Source organism: Lithobates pipiens, unplaced genomic scaffold (assembly GCF_037356315.1).
Source record: "Lithobates pipiens isolate NorthernLeopardFrog02 unplaced genomic scaffold, aLitPip1_a1.2 Scaffold_19, whole genome shotgun sequence".
Taxonomy (NCBI): domain Eukaryota; kingdom Metazoa; phylum Chordata; class Amphibia; order Anura; family Ranidae; genus Lithobates; species Lithobates pipiens.
In genome coordinates, this window is record NW_027507764.1 from 584,887,689 (window position 1) to 584,912,393 (window position 24,705).

The 24,705-nt window shown below is 44.4% G+C and overlaps 2 protein-coding genes across 7 annotated transcripts in view; one reads left to right on the plus strand and one right to left on the minus strand.

Moving 5' to 3' along the window:
• The window catches only part of LOC143997731 (uncharacterized), a 253,375-nt gene extending 232,916 nt beyond the window's left edge, over window positions 1-20,459 (plus strand). For 2 of the 3 annotated variants that reach the window (XR_013277724.1, XM_077493519.1), the window contains one exon: window positions 20,328-20,459. Coding sequence is in view for 1 of the 3 variants with exons in the window: in XM_077493519.1 (XP_077349645.1) it covers window positions 20,328-20,398 (71 nt within the window). In the remaining 2 variants the exon portion in view is untranslated. The remainder of the gene's footprint in view (window positions 1-20,327) is intronic. The other variant, XR_013277723.1, reaches the window with a different exon arrangement.
• The window catches only part of LOC143997727 (ALS2 C-terminal-like protein), a 197,452-nt gene that overhangs the window by 128,720 nt on the left and 44,027 nt on the right, over window positions 1-24,705 (minus strand). The window lies entirely within an intron of this gene.

Here is a 24,705-nt window from a genome sequence, read left to right on the forward strand (position 1 = left end):
GGCAGTGTTGTGGCTACAGAAGTACAACTGATGCTGTCATTTTGACAGCTGCGCAGATGATGCATCGCTGATAACGCAAGGTGATGTGTACACACATGGCTGTAAAATTAAGAGCATCAGATGAGTCCAGTACACACTGCGTTTGCATAAGTGTATATGTTAATACGCCTGTTTGAAAAATGCCATATATACTTTACACACACACACACACACACACATATATATATATATATATATATATATATATATATATATATATATATATTATATTTATTATTATTATATTTATTAATTATTATTTTAATTGTTAATTTAATATTTTTATTGTTACCGTATGCTTTTTTAAAATTACTTTGAACTATTTAATATATATATATATATATATATATATATATTTATTGTTTTTATATGAATGGTGCATATCTGCATGACAAATAGAGTACTATAATTTCAGAATACACCATTCACATAAATATGCACGTGTTATTTATTAATTAGAATGTTTTACAGTTATGGGGTGTCTGTTTATTGGGTAGGGGGATTATATCTTTATTTTTAACGTAATATGTGCAGTGTATGTGGAGTGCTTCGTATTTCACTTTGGGATTCTGATACTGAGCTATCACGAGATTACAGAAACAGAAGCCGTTCAGGATTCTCAAAGCATTTGTAGATCACTTCTATTCACAGAGGGAGAAGTGATCTACACTGTATTTTAAACTGCCACAAGGGTGAGAACAGATATCTCAGAGAAGAGCGGTGAACTCATGAGATGTGAAATATCACAGTTTATTAAACGGACACCTATATCCTTAAGGTTTCTTGGCTGTCTCTTGGTAACTCTAAAGTTTCAGCTTGCTGCATACATTTTCTATAGGATTATGGTCTGGAGACTGACTGGGGCCCACTCCATGACCTTCATCTGCTTTTTCTTGAGCCACTCCTTTGTTGCTGGCTGAGAGAAGAAGGTTCTCATCTAAGATTTTACAATCCATTGGCCCCTCAATGCGGCAAAGTTGGCCTGTACCTTTAGCAGAGAAATAGCCCCAAAGCGTAATGTTTGCACCTCTGTGCCTGACTGTAGGGATGGTGTTCTTAGGGTCAAAGTAAGCATTTTTCTTCCTCCAAACACGGCAAGTTGAGTTAATGCCAAAGAGCTCAATTTTGGTCTCATCTGACCAAAGCACTTTCTCCTAATGCTTCTCGGAGTCATTTATGCCGCGTACACACGATCGGAAATTCTTGTCGGAAAAGCTCTGATGATTTTCCCGATGGAATTCGGCTCAAGCTGTCTTGCCTACACACGGTCACACCAAATTCCGATTTATAACGCGGTGACGTACAACACGTACGACGGGACTAGAAAAAAAGAAGTTCAATAGCCAGTAGCCAATAGCTTCTGTCTCGTAGTTGAATCTGAGCATGCGTGATTTTTGGCATGTCGGAATTGCATACACACGATCGGAATTTCTGATAGAAAGTTTTTCCGTCTGTAAAATTGAGAACATGCTATCAATTTTTGGCTGGTGGAAATTCGGACAATGGAGCATACACACGGTCAGGTCGCATTTTCCGATGAAAAGCTCTCATCGGTCTTTTTTTTGGCTGGAATTCCGATCGCGTGTATGCGGCATAAGATGTTCATTGGCAAACTTCAGACGGGCCTGTACATGTGCCTTCTTGAGGAGGGGGACCTTATACAACCGGCATAAGTGTGAATCAGGCCTTACCCATGTGATCAGCTGTGTCCAATCACAGCCGGTCACATGTAAACAAGGAAGTGCCATTTATTAGCTCTCCACGCCTCACACTGACAGCGTGTGAGGAAAGGATCAGCTGCATCTCTTCACAGGAGAGACCTGGACAGGTAATCAGGGCACTGATCATCAGTGCCCTGATTACAGTAAAGCCCCAGCAGTGCCCATCAGTGACACCAATCAGTGCCCATCAGTGACACCAATCAGTGCCCATCAGTGACACCAATCAGTGCCCTGATTACAGTAAGCCCCAGCAGTGACACCAATCAGTGCCCATCACTGACACCACTCAGTGCCCATTAGTGTTGCCAGTTGTGACGGACCCCCGTACTCAAGATGAGTCTGTCCACCATAAATGCTTCCTCTGTCCTATACCACACGATCCAAGATCCCTCAGTGCACCCAGTCATTAGCCGTAACTCAATGTAGGGTGAAAACAACAGACTTTTTATTAAAAACACAGGTACAGAGAGGTAACACTCAGGGGCAATGCCCCCTCCCTTGGATTCGGGGCTTGGTAAGCTGTCCAATCAGCAATAAGGAATACACAGGCATTAAAACATTTGAACAATAGACCACCTTATCAGCAGGGAGGGTTGTTGGAGTAATTCACCCCCCCCCCCCCCCTCGCCCTGCCTCCGGTTTACATGCCAGGAACACAAATACAAACATCCATTCCATAATACACTTCTCCTAAGGCAGACAGACACAACAGAACAATAGGACACAGCCACACCCCAAACGATCCCAGCAAAGAATCCACAAAAACATGAGACAACACACAATATATACATATATACAACATTCCAGTGTGGCTGTACAGCGAGTCCGACTAGCACAGATCAGACTGGGGTTCTCGGTCCCCCTAATGGACACCGGGTGATTTGCACATAGGAGGGGCCAAGGGAGCTGGACAAGGAGTTTCCAGAGCTCTCCAAGGTAAGCTGGGTTCCACAAGCCCCCCACCAAAAGTGACTCCCAGTCAGTGCTGCCTTTCAGTGCCCATCAGTGCCTGCTCATCATTGCTGCCTATCAATGGCCATCAGTGCCGGCCATCAGTGCCCATCAGTGCTGCCCATCAGTGCCCACCAGTGCCACCTATCAGAGCCTATCAGTGTGGCATATTAGTGCCTCATCAGTGCCACCTAAACAGTGCCCTTCAGTGCTGCCTTATCGGTGCCCATAAGTGCCACCTCATCAGTGCACATCAGTGAAGGATACAGTGTTGCATGACCGTATAATTGTCAGTCAAAATGTGAGAACTCTGAAAGCTGAAAATTGGCCTGGGCAGGAAGGGGGTGAAAGTGCCCAGTAGGCAAGAGGTTAAATAATTTTATTTATATATTTTATATATATATATATATATATCCCTTACAATTAAAGCATTTGGCCATATAGTACATCATTAACAGGAGTGTTCTAGGCAGAGCATCTTATTGCAAAGGGGCACAGCAAATGAACTTTCCTCACCATAGATAGGCAACTCCTATCCTCATATTGATTATTGGTTCCAAATTAATAATAACTACTGCAGTAGAGAACAGACACAAATAGATACAATTCACACTTCCACTGTCATTATAATGGCAAGACATTGCGACAATCATTGTGGAATCGCCGACTACTCTGTCTAATCCAATTGTGCGAGAATGGAAATGCGGAGTGTATCTTTTTGTGTCTGTTCCCTACTGCAGTAGTTATTATTAATTTGGAACCACTAATCAATATGATAGGAGTTGCCTATCTATAAAATATCCAGAACAACTTGGTATAAGCCTCTTGCAGCCCCTGTACAACAGGGATATGCAATTAGCGTTCCTCCAGCTGTTGCAGAACTACAAGTCCCATGAGGCATAGCAAGACTCTGACAGTCACAAGCATGACACCCAGAGGCAGAGGCATGATGGGACTTGTAGTTTTGCAACAGCTGGAGGTCCGCTAATTGCATATCCCTGTTGTACAGAATAGGTCAAGCTGGGAAAGTGAGACGTTTTATATCAGCTGGGAGTTATAAAAAAAAAAAGAAGAGCTTTAAATAAACCAAAAATCTTGGTCAAGTGAGACTCTATGGTCTCCCAAATCCTGGTCAAGTGAGACTCTATGGTCTGCCAAATCTTGGTCAAGTGAGACTCTATGGTCTGCCAAATCCTGGTCAAGTGAGACTCTATGGTCTGCCAAATCCTGGTCAAGTGAGACTATGGTTTGCCAAATCTTGGTCAATTGAGACTCTATGGTTTGGCCCCCGGGAGTGGGGGGTCTGGTAAGTGTTTTCAGTTGCTGAGATTTAGTTGTTATTTTGTAGCTAAATATTAAGTTAAACTGTTTTATTGATGGTCTTTGTGCATTGTAAAATACTTTCCTGGTGACTCACTAAACGAATGATTGTTTTGGCAATCACATTGATCTGGTGTTTGCTGAAGGCTTCCCTTGTATGTGGTGCACGATGTGAGAAGCTTACTGAAGTCAGGAACTTCCCTAAAATTTTTATGCTGCAACAAAAGGATTTTATAGGTAAGTATGATGAAATAATCCCATTTTCTTTTTCACACATCATTGGACACAGAGTCAGACTAATATACATTACCTACTGGGACGTCCCAGAGCAATAGCCTGGAGTGGAGGGAGAAACCCTGCCAAACAATAGCCATCAGAACTTATATGGCAGCCCGCAGTACACTGCGGCCGAAAGCCGAATCCTCAGCTGCTCGAACATCCACTTGATAAAATTTTGTGAACGTATGGAGTGAAGACCAGGTAGCAGCCTTACAAATTTGAGCCACAGATACCTGATGGCGAAAAGCCCAGGAGGTTCCTACACCCCGGTAGAATGAGCTCTCACCCTAAAGGGAGGAGGTTTATGTTTCAAAACACCTCAGAAGGGAGACCCTTTAATAGGGCTTGCAAAGCCCCTATGTAACAATCCTGCTAAGCACCTTTAGCCTGCAAAGCAACACCTGGTGACTCACGTGACCCGGTTAAGGAGAAAATGAACCGCTGCAAGTGTCTGTTCAGAGCCTGCTCTGTGTCCCACAGCTGCCTTCTGGAAGCACTGCATGCTTGGCCTACACAGCTTAAATAAGCTGGGTGTGCGCCGGAACGTTCTGTGCGTACATGCGCACGCACGTGCGCAGTCCCAGCGAACGGGCATGGCTGTATTCACGTATGACACGAATCCTCACTCGCCCAGATAAAAGGCTACTGTGCATGTGTGGCGAAGCCGCATGCGCCATGTCCACCAAACAAACTGCTAACTGAGCATAGCGGCACTCTTGCAAACAAACGTGTGCCTAGGTGAACCAAGGCAATATGGTGCACCGTCGTACGCCATCATACAGGTAAAAAACAGACACAAGCACACTTTGCAAACACCCACAGCTAGCTCAAAACTCCTCCGTATGGTCACCAAACACAGGTGTCCAGCCTCTAGCTAGCTTGACTGATTGTAACAGTCACTGGGACGCCCCACAATAATAAGTAAAGGGGTTTCACTTACCCGTCCAGGCACAGGGCAGCTTAGAAACTAAGAGCCCAATCTTCACCCATCATGGAGGGTTCCTGTCACTTGAGGACCTTCAAGGACTGGGTACCCTTTTCATGTTTAGGGTCCACTCCCTTGGACATGGACAGCACCCTGCAGGAATACCCTAGCTCTGTAGTGTCCAGGATTCCACTCCACAGGGTGCAGCCCCCCGAGGCTGCATTACAACCAAGACCTTGCAGGATCTTGAGTCTTCTTTGCAAGGCTCGGGTACCATTTATCTAAGCATATAAAGCCTGTGTCAAATGGATCCGATCGGTCAAACCCTTGATTTATTTAAGAACCGTTTCTGGGACTAGAGAACTGGAGCTCAGAGAGCTCAAACAAACCATGCCCATACACCTTGCAGATACTGGTAGAAAAACTGAAGTGCTTCCTGTATGGGAGGGGTTATATAGGGGATCACTTCCTGTCTGAAGACCTTTGGTCTACCAGTGTCCATTCACCTGGAGATGGAGTATAACCCAGTAGGTGATGAATATTAGCCTGACTCTGTGTCCCATGGTGTATGAAAAAGAAAATTTCACCTACAATAAGGAAACCAACAACCTCTTCTCATGACAAAGGCTTTGAAAAGTCTATTTAGCCACTGGACCTCCGGAAGGTTCTACCCCCTTCATAACCAGGGCATGTTTTGCTATTTAGCACTGCGCTACTTTAACTGGCAATTGCACGGTCATGCAATACTCTACACAAATTGAATTTATATAATTTTTTCACACAAATGGATCTTTCTTTTGGTAGTATTCCAAATACATTACACAATCATGTGAGTGGAAGATGGCAAACCAAACAGTGCTGGCTGGAGGTATATTTTTTTTGGGGGGGCCAACAATCCACCCAACGCCACTCCCCCCATTGGGTCACAGGCACAATCCCTCCCCCCCCCCCGGCCGGTCGGGTCAGGTTACAGGCACAATCCCCCATCCCCCCCCTCCCCCGGTCGGTCAGTCGCCAGTCTTGCACTTACCCCATCTAGGTTTACTAGAATACCTGTAGGCTTACATTTTGAGTGGCACTTTGGGAACTCATTTGTATGACTAAGTGTTACCACCGTTTGGGGGGGGGGGGGGGGGGGGTTGGTTTTTTTGAACACTTTTTTATTTTTTGGACATCCTTAAAGTGGTTGTAAACTGCTTTTTAGAACTTGTACCTATAGGTAGGCCTAGAATAAGGCTTACCTATAGGTACTGTAAATGTCTTCCAAAACGTGCGCCGTTTAGGAGATATTTACCTTGTAGTGCACTGATGTCATTGGCGCATGTAATGTGCCCTCCGTGCCTTTTCTTCCCAAAAGGTTGCCGTGACTGGCGGCTCTGGCCGGGAGTGACGTCACACGGCTCCGGCCAGTCACATAGCCGGGATCCGCGGCCCCCAGAAGGAAGAGGGGAGAAGATGGATGCGGCCACCAACGGGGACAATGCAGGCTTCGTTTGCAGGTAAGTGCCACATAACGGGCTAGTATACGATGCATACTAGCCCAATATGCTTTTACTTTGCAGGGGAAAGCAGAGAACAAAAAAGGAAGTTAAACCCATCAGGGTTTACTTCCTCTTTAATGGCGCATACACACGACCGGACCAGCAGAAAAGGTCAGACGGTCTTCCCGGCGGACTTTCGACGGGGTTACGATTTCCGAACGAACGGACTTGCCCACAAACAAACAGACTAAAGTCTGTTCGTTTTGAAAGAGATGACATACGACGGGACTAGAAAAGGAAGTCCAATAGCCGGTAACCAATAGCTGCCCTTGCGCCATATTTGGTCTGTCGGACCAGCACACAGACGAACGGATTTCCCGATGGGAATTGAGTTTGTCGGAGAGATATGAAACATGTTCTATTTCTAGGTCCATCTGATTTTTTTAAAGAAAAATGATCGGATTATCCCACACACGTTCGGACTATGCAACGGAATGATTAGTCGGACCTATTCTGCCGGAAAGTCCGGTCGTGTGTACACGGCATAATAGTACATTGTAGACATGGGCGCCATCAATAAATTCTTTTCGTTCCGTTCCATTACGGTTCGTATTAGAATTAATTCGTACTTCGTATTTCGTGTCCAAAATTCAATTTCAATTCGCACGAAATACGAATTGTCGTTAGGTTCATTAACTTTCATTAACTTGTACGAACGTTCTTTACAATGAATTTAAAGGCAAAAATATACCTCAATATGACAGTTGGTGCTGATGGAAGTTTGGTTTTTAATTCGAAATTCCGTTGAAGGATTTCCTATCCGAAATACGAATTTTTATCCCACCATCCCTGTGCTGTGCTGACTTCCCCCTGGGGCTAAACATCTGCTGTGCTCAGTATGTCAGCACAGCACAGGAATTTGGGTACAGCCCCAGGAGGAAGTGAGCATAGCACAGGGATGGTGGGAGCCCCTCATAATAAGCATAATGTAATAATAATTTTGCATAATGCATAAAAATTTTGTTTACGAATTTTCGGATCAGTCGTCGACGTGACGACGACTGATCTGAAAATTCGTAAACAAAAGTTCGTATTTCATACAAAATTCGGATGCATGGCAATTTGTATTTTGGATCCTCCCGAACATACGAATTTAGGGAAAATTTTTGAGATTCGTACGAAACTAATCGCACATCCGCTACTTGTTACTATCTGTGGTCACACTTAGTTAATAGGGTGTGTGAGATGCTATTTCTGTATTGAACTTTTTTTGTTTTTATTCTTGTAATTTGGATTTTGTTTTAATTATATGATTTCACATTGTCATTTGTTTAAATCAGAGAAGTCCTTTTAGAACGATTTTTGTAATCACTTCATTAGATACACCTGGACTGTCACGTGATCCATCTCATATAATAGAGCAATGCATTGTTCTTGCAGATTTGTGGTTTTGGCAAAGCAGGTAAATCGTGTGAAATGCGTCAACCTCGTTCATTCTCCTCCCCCGCTTGTACCCATTCTGTACTTTTATGGTTTCTAATAAACAATTTGCTATATTTTGTTGTGTGGGACTGCAGCTTATCCGGGAATTTGCTATTCACCCCATCGAGGTCGCGGCCAGCGCTTCCTCTGTGTGGCGGTTTCACCCTGTGTCTCCTCCTCCTAGTGCTTTGCGGCGGCTTCCCCATGCATCTCCTCCCTCCTCTTCCTCGGCAGCCAATAGGATTTGCTTCTCCTCTCGGCCAGTCGGGTGAAGGGTCTCAAGACCCGCTTCCTGATTGGCCGGGAGGAGAATCAGTGTGACAAATAGCGAATATTCATTCGCTATTGTCACACAGAACTGAGTGCGGGCGCCCCCAAGCCCACACCCATTTTTGAAGCCTATTAGAGCGTCTAGCTCTAATCACCTGCTTTGAAAAAAAAAACTACCCACTGGAATCCGTTGCGTCATGTGCCCCACATGTAGATTAGTGGGACGGTTGCATGTATAGGAGCAGGGCCGGTGCTACCACTAGGCAAACTAGGCAGCCGCCCAGGGTGCATTGCTGCCTAGGGCACCCGGCCACTGGTGTTCCTACTCTGTTTTCTCTGCAGCAAACAACTAAGTCTCAGTATCAGCAGGCAGCCGCCGCTCCGTTCACACATAGGGGGTTATTTACGAAAGGCAAATCCACTTTGCACTGAAAGTGCACTTGGAGGTGCTGTCGCTCTAAATCTGAGGGGTAAATCTGAAATGAGGGTAAGCTCTGCTGATTTTAACATCCAATCATGTGCTAGCTAAAATGTTATTTTTTTATTTTCCTTGCATGTCCCCCTCGGATCTACAGTGACTTTAATTCCAAGTGCACTTGCAGCGCAAAGTGCATTTTCCTTTAGTGAATAAACCCCCATTGTGTCAGAGGTGCAGCGCCAGAGGAGGACTGTGTCTGTGTCCCGAATGGAAGCAAGCAAACATTAATCGATGGGCGCTGGTAGGCTGCATTGATGGGCGCTGGTGAGACTGCATTGATGGGCGCTTCATTAGAAAGGTGGGGTATACATGGGCAGGACAAATGGGGTGGAGTCAGGGGTTAAGCCGGGGGGAGGGGCGGTGGCAAAATGAGGTTCCGCCTAGGGTGTCAAAAATCCTTGCACCAGCCCTGAATAGGAGGGACGGCACCCCTGCACCGCCACTGAAACCAAATTAATCAGCACGTTAACAAAGCCTACCACAAGGTAGGTTGAAGGGTCTCATACGAACGATACTCCCCAATAAGATGTGACAAACTTATACAAACATTACCAACATTGACCCATATTACTAAAAGCAATTCCTGCTTATATAACTGAGTAATGACCACTATATATTTAGGTGGGGAACATATTACTTACTTAAGGGCAGGTTGGTCAACTAGCGATAAAGGACATGAATATAGTAGGCGGTTATCTCAGGTCATTCCCAACCCTGCCCTCTCCATCTATCTCTGATGAGTATACATAGGAATTTCATGCCATAGGCGACATTGAGTTGAGACTACCACAATTCATAATCATAAGCAATTGTGACCAGATATCGATTGGCATCCTGATCAGTGACTTATAGTGGGACTGTGATAGTGCGGCGGCCAATCTGGTGCTAACAGGCACTGACTAGGGGGGTTGGGCTAACTCAGGGCTGGTCCAAGACATTGTGCTGCCTGGGTCCAAGAATGAAAGGCTGCCCCCCTCCACCCCCCAAAAAAAATAATCACGCCCGCCAAAGGCCCCCCACATCCCATATCTTATATCATGATAATTAAAACGAAAAATACATTTATCAGGAAGTCAGATTTGCATGCAACAGCACCTTGTCTATATGATATGACATACTAATATGTTCAATTCCAAGGGACGGGCTAGGGCAGTATAGGGGCAGTTATTAGTTAACCACTTGCTTACTGGGCACTTAAACCCCCCTCAGTCCCAGACCAATTTTCAGCTTTCAGCGCTGATGCACTTTGAGTGACAATTACGCGGTCATACAACACTGTACCCAAATGAAATTTTTATCATTTTTTTCCCACAAATAGAGCTTTCTTTTGGTGGTATTTAGTCACAGCTCGGAGTTTTATTTTTTGCTAAACAAACAAAAAAAGATGCAAAAAAAAAAAAAAAAAAAATCATGTTTTAATAGTTTGTTATAAAATTTTGCAAACGGGTCATTTTTCTCCTTCATTGAAGTGCGCTGATTAGGCGGCACTGATAGGCTGCATTGGTGGGCACTGATGGGCTGCATTGGTGGGCACTGATGGGCTGCATTGGTGGGCACTGATAGGCTGCACTGGTGGGCACTGATAGGCATAGTTAAGGCGGCACTAATAGGCACAGATAAGGCGGCACCGATGGGCACAGATAAGGCGGCACTGATGGGCAAAGATGGGCACAGATGGGTGGCACGGATAAGTGGCACGGATGGGTGGCACGGATGGGCACTGATAGGTACCACAGATAGATGGGACTGATGGGCACTGATAGGTGGCACTGATAGGTGGCTCTGATAGGTGGCACTGCTGGGCACTGATGGGCGGCACTGCTGGGCACTGATGGGCGGCACTGGGGTGCAGCACCTTTGAGGCAGATTTTGGGTGGCACTGTGGGTGGCACTGTGGGTGGCACTGTGGGCACTGCTGGGTGGCACTGTGGGCACTGCTGGGTGGCACTGTGGGCACTATGGGCACTGCTGGGTGGCACTGACAGGGGGGCACTTACTTTTTTTCAGGATGGCACTGCGGGTGGCAGGTGGGCACTGGCAGGGGGCAGGTGTCCGTTTAAATTGCTGGCCGTGATCGGGACTGATGTCCCGAACACGGCTGCCGGCGATCGGCTTTTTTTTTTTCTCCTCGCGCTGTCAGCGCGAGGAGGAATACTAGCCGATTACCGGCTCCGTTTTATCACATGATCAGCTGTCATTGGCTGACAGCTGATCACGTGATAAGGGGTCGGGATCGACCCCTTACACGGATCGGTGATCAGGCGAGTCTCACGGACTCGCCGATCACAGAGCGCGCCGCGCGCGCCCCTCAGGGGGCGCGCAGGCCGCTCGTAACCGGGACTACGTCAATAGACGTAGTCCCGGAAATGTGGGTCCGCGCTGTTGCCGTCATTTTGCAATAGCGCGGATCCCAAGTGGTTAAACCCACAAGTGCTTTTTTTTTTTTTTTTAGCACTACTTTATATCGGCTTTTGAAATTTACAAATGTAGCAATTTAGAAATCGGAGGAAAGGTTTAGCTCTGGGGAACACTTTTTTATATAATTATATAGATCAGACTAAAATGAGGGACACGTGAAAGGAAATAGAGGGACAGAGGGACTTTGTTCCAAATCTGGGACAGTCCCTCCAAATCAGGAACAGTTGGGATCTATGACAGAGTTGTGTCTGTGCTGTGATTGGACCAGGGGCGGCCCATCCATTAAGGGCGCATGGGTGCTGCCCCCCCCCCCCCCCCGTCCATCGCTGCCTCCCCTATCTATGTGTCCGGCCTCTTTCAGGACACCAACGCATGAACTCCAACAGGGAGGGTTTTTTTTTTTTAAGCACCTAATTAGAGCCAGAGACTCTAATAAGCTTCATTATACGGGGGGGGGGGGGGGGGCTTGGGTCACAGAGAGTGTGCGCTCAGCCCACCCAGGTGTGTTACAGCAGTGAATGAGGTGTGGTTGGTTGTTTGCCGCCCCCCCCCCCCCCCCCCAAAAAAAAAAAAACACCAGCTGCGACTGGATTGGGCACAGCCGATCAGCTGAAATCATTGGCTGAAATCTGCTGCCAAGCTCATGCTGTGTCCAATCACAGCACAGGTTGGCACGGGGTGTGCACAATGTGCGCCCCAAATCCGGAAAGGCAGCCTTTCATGTACATGCACGCGACTGCAGTATATTTACTGTAAGCAGCCGGCAGATGGTTAAAAAAAAGAAGAGATACAAAGTAAATGGAAAGATTTGATAGAAGAGAAATTGACACACAAATTTCCTAAAAATGGAATCAAGGAATTTGCCCATCTGGTCAACTCTGAGACTTTTAAGCACCATCAGTTTTTCCTACGGATTTACCAAAACCATATACGGTAATATGAGGTCAAACCTTAGGAGTTTCAATTTGTATGCAATCAGGCCCGGCCCTCGCATTACATGGTTTTGGTAAATCTGAAGGAAAAACTCAGCAGAAAAACTGATAGTGTGTATGGGGCTTTAATCGCCGACTCTGGATGGATGTCGTATAGGACCCTCTGAAAACAAATATTTTTTTACATAACAGATCATGCACTTAATTTGCACAAGCAGCACTATACTAATTACAAGAGACATTCATTTCTGCTATTTCTGAACACCTTATCAGTGTCACTGACCTCCAGACTCCCAAATACCTCAACAGAGAACAAGGAGACCAACTGTCTCTATGTCCCCCGCAATGAGACATGTCAGGGATCTGGAGAACAATTTGTTCCAATATAATCTTTCCTGGAAAATCATTCTAGCAAGAGAACCAGTTATTTTGTTAACCAAAAGACTGAGGCCGTGTACACACGGGCGGATTGTCTGCCCAACTTAGTCCGCTGAACCGTGTTTCAGCGGACAATCCGCTCGTGTGTGGGCTTCAGCTGACTTTTTCAGCGGACAGTCTGACGGACTTTGTCTTTCGGAATTTCCGTAATTTTGTCCGTCCAAACTTGGTTTTGTCCGTCCAAACTTGGTTTCAGCGGACAGTCCGCTCGTGTGTAGGCAAGTTGGACGGACTAAGTATGGCGCATGCTCAGAAAGGATTTACACGGCCGAAGGTTGCATTGCAGTGTATTGGACGTCGTATTTCTAGTCCCGTCGTACGTGCCGTACACGTCATCGCGCAAGCTTTCAACGGACTGTCTGTTCATCGTGTGTGGTCAAGTCCGTTCATTCAAAATTTGGACGGACTGTCTGTCAGATTGTCTGATGAACTTAGTTGGGCAGACAATCCGCCCGTGTGTACGCGGCCTGAGGCTCTTTTTTAGATGGGTTGTTTACAAGTTAAAACGATTTTTTTATTTTTTTTGCTAGAAAATTACTTAGAACCCCCAAACATTATACTTTTCTTTTTCTAACACCCTAGAGAATAAAATGTCGGTCGTTGCAATACTTTCTGTCACACTGTAATTGCACAGTGGTCTTACAAGCACACTTTTTTTGGAAAAAAAATACACTTTTTTGAATTAAAAAATAAGAAAACAGCAAAGTTAGCCCAATTAATTTTTTTATATTGTGAAAGATAATGTTACGGCGAGTAAATTGATACCCAACATGTCACGCTTCAAAATTGCGCCCGCTCGTGGAACGGCAACAAACTTTTACCCTTAAAAATCTCCAGTTTAAAAAAATTCTACAGGTTGCATGTTTTGAGTTCTAGAGGAGGTCTAGGGCTAGAATTATTGCTCTTGCTCTACGGATCACCGCAATACCTCACATGTGCGGTTTGAATGCCTTTTTTATATGCGGGCGCTGCTCCCTTATGCGTTCGCTTCTGCGCGTGGGTTGCGTTTAAAAATATATATTTTTTTTCTTATTTATTTTACCTTTTATTTTTTTTTATAAAAAACACAGAAAATACCGCGCTAGAAAGTATTACATAAATATAGAAAAATCAATGTGAACAGCAGCAGCTAAAAAATTGTGAGATATGCACAATTCAAACAAATGGAAACAAAGGAAGAAGCTGCGCTAAAGGCAAATAAAAAATAAGTCTGTGATAAAGCCCATATATAATAATAATAATAATAAATGAAATGAGAATATTTGTCCAGTGAATATTTGTCACTGGACAAATATTCTCATTTCATGTATTATTATTATTATTATTATTATTATTATCATTATTCAGGATTTATATAGCGCCAGCAATTTACGCAGTGCTTTACAATATAAAAAGGAGACAATAGAGTTACAATAAAATACAAGAGGATTAAGAGGGCCCTGCTCAGAAGAGCTTACAATCTAATGGGCTTTATCACTGACTTATTTTTTATTTGCCTTTAGCGCAGCTTTTTTTTTTAAATTTACCCAGTTTAAAAAAAAATAAAAAATGATGTCACTTTTATTCCTATTACAAGGAATGTAAACATCCCTTGTAATAGAAAAAAAGCATGACAGGGCCTCTTAAATATGAGATCTGGGGGTCAAAAAGACTTCACATCTCATATTTACACTAAAATGCAATAAAAAATAATAATAATTTGTCATTTATAAAAAAATAATTTAAAAAAAATGGCCATTTAAGAGCTTCGGGGCGGAAGTGACATTTTGACGTCACTTCCACCCTGCATTGTCATGGAGATGGGTTGGCATCTTCCCCTCACTCATCTCCATGCCCAGCCCAGAGAGAGGACACGATCGCCTCCGGCGCTGCTGGCGGCCCCGGTAAGCGGCGGAGGGGCACTGGAGCACGGCAGGAGGGGGGGCCCTCTCCCGCCACCGATAAAAGTGATCTTGTGTCGAATCCGCCACAGAGACCTCTTTTATCTTGTAGTGGACCACCGGCCGAACAAGAGGATACCGGGGTTATGGCAGCTAGCTGCTGCCATAACAACGATATTCCTCCTCAAAGTAGGCATGTAGATCGGCGTGCGGCGGTCCGGAAGTGGTTTTAAAGAACATTAGCATATAAGCACTAAAAAATGCACAATCATTACTTTTTTTTAATAAAATAGGACTCACTCGCAGGGATTGTGTAGCTCATGCACTGCTTGACCCATCTATGAAAATAAATGGATAGAAAAAGCTTTTATCCCAAAGAGTACAAACTGATGTACAGCAATTCAGTAGTTAAAGTGGACCTTGTATTCAGTATAATAAGAGATCCACCCTAGGGAATATGTCAGTGTAACATTTCCTGGTATTTATGACCTTCCATAGAGATAACATTACAGAACCCCAGACACATTTAACATCTCCTTCCTGGATTGAGATGCTGGGTAAGAGTTGGCACAATCATATAAACCTTGTTGTCTGTGCAATTATAGCAACCTCTCACCTTGCTGTCATAATATATTCTACCATACCGGTCCCCATTATACTATACTATGACACTAATATTATATCATTCTATGTCATTGTTATCTCATACCATGCCTCTATTATCCATCACATGCCTGATGAAGGGGTCCTGCACGGCACCTTACCACTGAGATGTGAGATTTTCAGCTCTGATGCTCACATGCCTATTGTAGGCACTTTTGGCTGTGGACACGGCTCAGCATGGGCACCCTGATCAATCTGCGGCTATACAGGCCCCATACACAGTAATTTGCGGTGCTCTGTGTGTTCTGACACCTTTCTATCAGAATCAGCATGAGCTTTTCCTGCAATTTGAGCTCCAGTAGATCACCTCCCCCACCTCCATCAATGAGATTTCCCTCCCTCACCTCCATCAATGAGTCTCCACTCCCTACCTCCATCAATGAGCCTCCACTCCCCACCTCCATCAATGAGCCTCCACTCCCCACCTCCATCAATGAGCCTCCACTCCCCACCTCCAACAATGAGCCTCCCCTCCCAACCTCTAACAATGAGCCTCCCCTCCCAACCTCCAACAATGAGCCTTCCCTCCCAACCCCCAACAATGAGCCTCCCCTCCCAACTTCCAACAATGAGCCTCCCCTCCTAACTTCCAACAATGAGCCTCACTTCCCAACCTCCAACAATGAGCCTCACTTCCCAACCTCCAACAATGAGCCTCCCCTCCCAACTTCCAACAATGTGCCTCCCCTCCCAACCTCCAACAATGAGCCTCCCCTCCCAACCTCCAACAATGAGCCTTCCCTCCCATCTTCCAACAATGTGCCTCCCCTCCCAACCTCCAACAATGACCCTTCCCTCCCCCACCTCCATCAATAAGCCTTCCCTCCCCCACCTCCATCAATGAGCCTTCCCTCCCCCACCTCCATCAATGAGCCTTCCCTCCCCCACCTCCATCAACGAGCCTTCTCGCCACCTCCATCAATGAGCTTTTTCTCCCTATCTCCATCAATGAGCCTTCCCTCCCTACACCCACCAGTGAGCCTCCCGTCCCTACCTCCATCAATGAACCTTCCCACCTCCATCAATGAACCCCCCCCCCCACCTCCATCAATAAACCTTCCCTCCCCACCTCCATCAATAAACTTTCTGTCCCCAGCTCCATCAATGAGCCTTTCCTCTCCACCACCATAAATAAGCCTCCCATCCCCACCTCCATCAATGAGCCTTCCCTCCCCACCTACATCAACAAGCTCTCCCTCCCAGCCTCCAATGATCCTTCCCATCCCTCCTCCATCAGTGAGCCTTCTCTTCCAACCTCCATTGATGGGCCTTCCCTCACCACCTCCATCAATGAGCCTTTAACCCCACCTCTATCAATGAGCCTTTTCTCCCCACCTCCATCAATGAGCCTTCCCTCCTCACCTCCATCAATGAGCCTTCCCTCCCCACCTCCATCAACGAACCTCCCGCCAGGACCTGCTCTCGATCTTTTGCTGGCCGCAATTCCACCAGCAAAAGTCTGATGTGAGCTTTTTATGGGAAATTCCGACCGTGTGTACGCTCCATCGGACTTTTGCTGGCGGAATTGCCGCCAGCAAAAGATTTAGAGCAGGTCCTCAAAATTTCGGTCGGAAAAAAGAAATTCCGAACATCTGTACCAATTCTGACGCGCAAAATTCCTGCGCATGCTAGGAAACAATTCAACGCATGCTCTGAAGAATTGAACCTAATTTTCCTGGCTCGTCGTAGTGTTGCACATCACCGCGTTCTTGACGGTTGAAACTTCAGAGAACTTTTGTGTGACCCGTGTGTATGCAAGGCAAGCTTGAGCGGAATTCCGTCGTAAAAGCCATCCAAGTTTTTTCCGACGGAAAATCCAATCGTGTGTACGCGGCATTAGAGCGAGAGCAGTAATTCTAGCCCTAGACCTCCTCTGTAATTTTTAAAAAACCGGCTGGCGGTCCGGTTTCAGATAAAAGTGGTCTCTGCGGCGGATTCGCCGCAAGATCACTTTTAATCGGTGGCGGGAGAGGTGCCCACCCCCCTCCCGCCGCTTTCCGGTCATCTCCGCTTACCAGAGTCACCGGTCGCGGCGGAGACGATCGGGTCCTTTCCTCTGATAGGCATGAAGTCGAGTGAGGGAATGATGGCTAGGCTTGTGCAAACCGTTTCCTAACGAATCGAAAATTCGGCAGGAACTTTGCATCTTTGGGCCAATCGGATGCATCCGAATAAAAAAAAAAAAATAACGAATTTCAACGAATACGAAAGAAATTATAGCGGATATAACGAATGAATTCGGTAATTCGTTAAAGATCTAATGAAACAAAAGGTCAACTCAAAGTGAATCTTATGCCCCGTACACACGAGAGGACTTATGTCCGACAGACTTCCAAAGGAGTTCTGCCGGAGTTCCGACGGAGTTCTGACAGACTTTTCGGCCGAACGGACTTGGCCACACACGATCACACTAAACTCCGACGGATTCGAACGTGATGACGTACGACTGGATTCGACGTAGGAAGTTCATAGCCAGTAGCCAATAGCTGCCCTAGCGTCGGTTTTAGTCCGTCGGAGTAGCACACACACGAGCGAATTTTTCGAAGGGGACCGGGTCCGGCGGAGTTCCGTCGGGAAAATTTGAAGCATGCTTCATTTCTAAAGTCCGTCAGACTTTAGCAAAGCTAAAGTCCGTTGCAGCCCACACACGATCGGATAGTCTGACGGACTCAGTCCGTCGGAGTTTGGATGTCGAAAAGTCCGCTCGTGTGTACGGGGCATTACAGTCCAATCAGCTGATTAATTTTGTGCTGGAGGTTGGATTACTGGCAAAGTGCATTCCGGAGAACTGAGTGTGAAGGGCGTTGTATTGTATTTGAGCCGAGGAGAAGAGATATCATCATTGTGTGTGTTAATAGATTCAATAAACAAACTACTAATCATTATCACCAATATATACATAAATATTGAATTTCAACGAATACGAACAAAATTATAGCGCATATAACAAATTAATTCGACAGGATTCGAGATTCGGTATAACGAATATCGACACTCTACAGAAATAACAAATTATTCGAAAACGTGTTCACGTAACATAACGATTATAACAGAACGAAATGATGTATTTTACGAATGACAACGAACCGAAAAACAAAATTTTCTGTTGTGCACAAGTCTAACGATGGCCCCCACTCGACTCCATACCATTGGATGACGGAAGCGATGTCAAACTTAACCACTTAAGGACCGGGCCTCTTTTTCAGAGTGTTTGCAAGTTAAAAACACGTTTTTTTTGCTAAAAAATTAATTAGAACGCCCAAAACATTATACATTTTTTTTCTAACACCCTAGAGAATAAAATGGCGGTCATTGCAATACCTTTTGTCACACCGTATTTGCGCAGCGGTCTTACAAGCGCACTTTTTTTTTGGGGGGAAATTATTGATTTTTGAATAAAAAAGTAAGACAACAGCAAAGTTAGCCCAATTTTTTTATTATTATTTTTATATTTTTTTTATATTTTTTCATATTGTGAAAGATGATGTTACGCAGAGTAAATTGATACCCAACACGTCACGCTTCAAAATTGCGCCCGCTCGTGCAATGGCGGCAAACTTTTACCCTTAAAAATCTTCATAGGCGACGTTTAAAAAATTCTACAGGTTGGATGTTTTTTTTTTCTTTTCCCCTAACACCCTAGAGAATAAAATGGCAGTCACAATACTTTCTGTCACACCGTAATTGCGCAGCGTTCTTACAAGCGCACTTTTTTTTTTTTTTTTTAAATACACTTTTTTGAATAAAAAAATAAGGCAAAAATAAAGTTAGCCCAATTTTTTTTTTTTTTATATTGTGAAAGATAATGTTACGCCGAGTAAATTGATACCCAACATGTCACGCTTCAAAATTGCGCCAGCTTGTTACCTCACATGTGTGGTTTAAACACCGTTTACTTGTGCGGGGGGGGGGGGGGCGTGACTTACGTATGCGTTCGCTTCTGTGCACGAGTACGGCGGGACGGGGCGCTTTAATTATTTTTTATTTTTTTGTCTTATTTATTTTACTTTTTATTTCTTTATTTTTTGTTTTACTTTAATTCCTGTTACAAGGAATGTAAACATCCCTTGTGATAGAAAAAAAAAGCATGACAGGTCCTCTTTAATGTGAGATCCGGGGGTCAAAAAGAACTCACATCTCATATTTACACTTGAATGCAATAAAAAAAAAAATATATATATAAAATGTCTTTTTTTTTTTCTCTTTAACCACTTAAGCCCTGGACCAATTTGCAGCCAAAGGACCAGGCCCTTTTTGCTTTTTTTTTTTTTTTTGCTAGATAATTACTTTTAATTATTGTGTAAGGTACGAAGCCACAGCCGGAATGTCGCAGTGACAATAAAAATCGCTGATCGCCGCCATTACTTGTAAAAAAAAATATTAATAAAAATGCTATAAAACTATCTCCTATTTTGTAAACGCTATAACTTTTGCGCAAACCAATCAATAATCGCCAATTGCGATTTTTTTTTTTTTTTTACCAAAAATATGTAGAATACGTATCGGCCTAAACTGAGGAAAAAAATGTTTTTTGATATATTTTGGGGGATATTTATTATAACAAAAAGTAAAAAAAACATTGCATTTTTTTCAAAATTGTCGCTCTATTTTTGTTTATAGCACAAAAAATGATGGTGATCAAATACCACCAAAAGAAAGCTCTATTTGTGGGGAAAAAAAGGACGCCAATTTTGTTTGGGAGCCACGTCGCACGACCGCGCAATTGTCAGTTAAAGTGGCGCAGTGCCGAATCGCAAAAAGGGGCCTGGTCCTTTGGCTGCAAATTGGTCCGGGGCTTAAGTGGTTAAAAGGTTTTAATAAATACAATTTCTATTCGATGGATTTTTCCAGCGCTCTCCGGGATCCTCTCACTGTGATCGGATTATTGGGTCATATAATGATCATCCCTCTGCAGTCTGGGTTTCCCCGCAGTTAATGTTTAACCCAATTAATATTTTTTTTTTGTATTTTTAATTATAGTGAGAGAGTAAGAACTCGTAGAACTGATCACCTATTAATATTCATGACACTGCATGCTATATATCCGCAGGAACTCCAAGCCAGCCAACAGCGGAGACGTCAGACGAGACACCTAAAAAATGCACCCCGGGGCAAATCTAAAAGCGCCACCCTTTGGCCTGCTGTAAATTCCTCCTACCCAGGTCAGGTACTGAAAGTGCTGAAGACAAAAAGTCAGGTAATTAGCATCTTCAGGAATGGCCGGCTAAGCGCCTCCCGGGGGAAAAGCTTTCATTTAAACGCTGCTAGTTTAATCGTCTGAAACCTGCACAACGTCCTGCAGAGCAGAAATCAGCCTGAAAGCGGGAGGCTTCCGCCTTGTGAGCCAATCGGATGATGCCGCATTACACAAGTGTGGTTGGCTTGACATGTTTCAGGCACTGGGAACCTGAGAAGGGAGATGCTTATTCAGATTATTTTGAAGCGTGACATGTTGGGTATCAATTTACTCAGCGTAAAATTATCTTGCACAGCATTAAAAAAAAAATTGTGTTGACTTCTTATTTTTTAATTCAAAAAAGTGTATTTTTTTTTTTCCAAAAAGATTGCACTTGTAAGACCGCTGCGGAAATACGGTGTGACATAAAGTATTGCAACGACCGCCATTTTATTCTCTAGGGTGTCTGAAAACGATATATATATATATATAATCGATATACGATATTTATATATATATATATATATATATATATATATATATATAAATAATTTGGGGGTTCCAAGTAATTGTCTAGCAAAAAAAAAAAACATGCTTTTCTCAAAACATAAAAAGGGGACACCGTTCAGAGAAAAGAACAACGCTGCACACCCCGGAGAATTGTCAAAGAGGGAAATTCCCCCATATGGGGTTTTCTAGGCAGCAAATCATAAAACAAAAAAAAAAATAATGAAGAAAAAAAAATTGCTACGAAGGAATAAGAATTTACTTTAATTTTATTAGACAAAATATCAAAAATGCGAATGTTCCCACTTGCGCGGGTGCTTTAATGTTTATATCACAGCTCTTATTTTAACCAATTATCCTCCCACATTTACTATTTTAAATTTTTTTTTTTTATATTTTGTCTAATAAAATTGAAGTCAATTCTTATTCCTTCATATCAATTTTTTTTTCTTAATTATTTTTTTTATTTTTTATTATTTGCTGCCTAGAAAACCCCATATGGGGGAATTTCCCTCTTTGAAAAACTCGATTTTAACTTGTAAACAGTGCAAATGAAGAAATAACGATAAATAATAATATTAATGAGACATTTTCAGACACCGAAAAGAAGATAGGTGACACGGGAAGCTGCGGAAATGAAGCACCTGTGTCACCCGCTGGCTATGCTGTCTGGCAGGGCTACCTGGATTAAAAACTGGCCAAACAGAATTGCAGCACTTTTGGCAGGACAATCGTTTGCATTATATGGATTTTATTCTTACAGCGCAGCTCTGGGTTCCAGGGCCCCTTCCCATCCTTGGAGCATTTTATGTTTTATATATGCTAGAGGCTGATAATGTAATGCACTGGCTCCTGTCCTGATCTTCTCCAATTGTGGGCTGATCCTTGCAGCAGAGAGGTCTTTGCATTTGCATAGATACATTTGCAAGCACTAGGCTTTGTGGTGACATCCCCTTAAGGGGCAGGTCTGTGACGCCAACACTCACAGTATGTCCATGGGTGTCAGTGAGCCTAGACCAGGGGTCTCAAAACTTTTTAAACTGAGGGCCAGTTTCCTATCCTTCAGGGAGGAAATGTGCCCCATCATTAGCAGGAATTGTGTCCCATTGTTGGTGTCATTGGTGGGAATTGTGCCCCATCATTGGCAGAAATTGTGCCCCATCATTGGCAGCAGGAATGTCTCCATTAATGGACAGTGGGTGTGCCTCCATTGATAGGCAGGGGGGAATATCTTCATTGACGGGTAGAAAGCATGTCTCCATTGATGGGCAGTGGGGATATCTTCATTGATAGGAAGGGGGCGTGTGTGTCTATTGATGGACAGTGGGTGTTCCTCCATTCATGGGCAAGGGGCCACATCTTAATTGGTGTGGAGAAGGCATGTCTCCATTGATGGGCAGTAGGAATGTCTCCATTGATAGGAAGAGGGGATATATCCATTAATTCACAGTGGGTGTATCTCCATTGATGGGTAGAAGGCATGCCACCATTGATGGGCAGTGGGGATATGTCCATTGATAGGAAAGGGTCATGTCTCCATGGATTCACAGTGGGTGTGCCCCCATTGATGGGTAGGGGGCCATATCTTCATTGATGTGTAGAAGGAATGTCTCCATTGATGGGCAGTGGGAATGTCTCCATTGATGGGCAGTGGGAATGTCTCCATTGATGTGAAGGGGTGTGTCCATTGATGATAGTGGGTGTGCCTCCATTGATGGGTGGGGGGCCATATCTTAATTGATGTGTAGAGGGCATGTCTCCATTGATGGGCAGTGAAAATGTGCAAAAAAATGACTGCGCTAATCTGATAAATAACAAAAAATAAAGCAGCTGCATACGAATGTGACAAAATTCATAAATGTGAAAGAGCAAAAAATGTAGCGCTAAAATAAAAGTGCAACTGTATAATAAAGTGCATAAATCACAAGTGATAATATCAACTATTAGTCCGTGAAAAACTCTATAGACCTCAAACAGTCCTAAAAAGAAAGAAAACAGTCCAAATAATAAATCCGTCTGTCTCAACTACGATGATGCAGTTAGGGCCAGAAACAATTAGTGGATCTCTGAAGAAACAACTTTGATGGCATAAAGAAGAAATGGGTACTCTTACCAGAGCCAGAGGACCTACATGTCATCAACAACAGGTCAAACGAGCGTAACTGGATGAACACACAATGATATGGAAGCAATGCAGCAGGCCACCAGGGGTCCTCCAATCGATGTGGAATGCGCGATGACCTCAGGGAATTCCGTCTTCTCTTGATAAAATCAGGAGGTTGAGAATAGGGCCGCCAACCAATGAATCGCCCACGAGGGTCCAAAAACCAGCAAACAAAGATGGCAGCAGCAAGCCATGTGCTCACATCTGTAAATCAAAAGGGTTTTGATGGGTAGAAGGCATGTCTCCATTGATGAGCAGTGGGGATGTCTCCATTGATGCCAAGGGGTATGTCCATTGATGACAGTGGGTGTGCCTCCATTGATGGGTAGGGGGCCATATCTTAGTTGATGAGTAGAAGACATGTCACCATTGATGGCAGGCAGTGGGGATGTCTCCATTGATAGGAAAGGGGCATGTCTCCATGGATTCACAGTGGGTGTGCCCTCATTGATGGGTAGGGGGCATGTCTCCATTGATGGGCAGTGGGGATGTCTCCATTGATGGAAAGGGGGCGTGCCTCTATTGCTGGGCAGGGCATGTATCTTCATTGATGGACAGGAGAAACGTCTCCATTATTGGGCAGTGGTGCCCATCAATGGAAATCTGAACTTGAATACTATGTGAAGAAAAAAACTACAAAGAAAGAATGTAATTATAGGGAACACGTTAAACGTAACCTCTTTCAGCCTATGTAACACATATGTGCTGTGGCAAGAAGGGTGGGCTTTAACGCCCGCATGCCACATATATGCATCCATGGGCGACTGAGAGCGTGATCACTGCGCGTTCCTAGCAGAGTGACCGAGCTGTCATAGGGTATTTTAGTAATGATTAGGACCTGCTGGGATCTGCTTCTGATCATGCAACCACTGTCACAGCCAATCATAGGAGGTAAAGAAAATTATATTCCACTGCAGGCTCCACCTTCCTCTCCAGCCAACCAGCATCAGGAGCAGGAGCAGGCTTCCCACCATCATAAATCTCACCACATCTAACAACTCAGAAGAAAAAAAAAGAGCTTACCATAAAAGCCAAGGTTAAGTTTAACGAAGCAAATCAATGCACAGACAAGTCCACCAGGTGCAACCAATGCCGCGTACACGCGATCAAATTGTCCAGCAAATTTAGTCCGGCAAACAATCCGGTGGATAGTCCGGCGGACTTTCTAACGAACGGACTTGGCCACACACGGACACTCCAGCGATTTCTAACGCGGTGACGTACAGCACGTACGACGGGACTAGAAAAAGGAAGTTCAATAGCCAGCAGTCAATAGCTTCCTTCTCGTACTTGCTTCTGAGCATGCGTCATTCTTAGTCCGCCGGACTAGCACACTGACGAACGGATTGTCCGCTGAAAGCCAAGTCTGGCGGAAAGCTTTTGCTGCAAAACTACTTTCTAAGTCCGCCGGACTTTACGATGAAAAAGTCCGCTGGTGCCCACACACGATCGAATTGTCCGGCGTAATGCGGTCTGGTGGACTATGTACTCCGGACAATTCGATTGTGTGTACGCGGTACAAGTCTAACCTGGCCAACACCGCCTGGCAACAGGAGCAGACTCCCCACGGTCATGAACCTC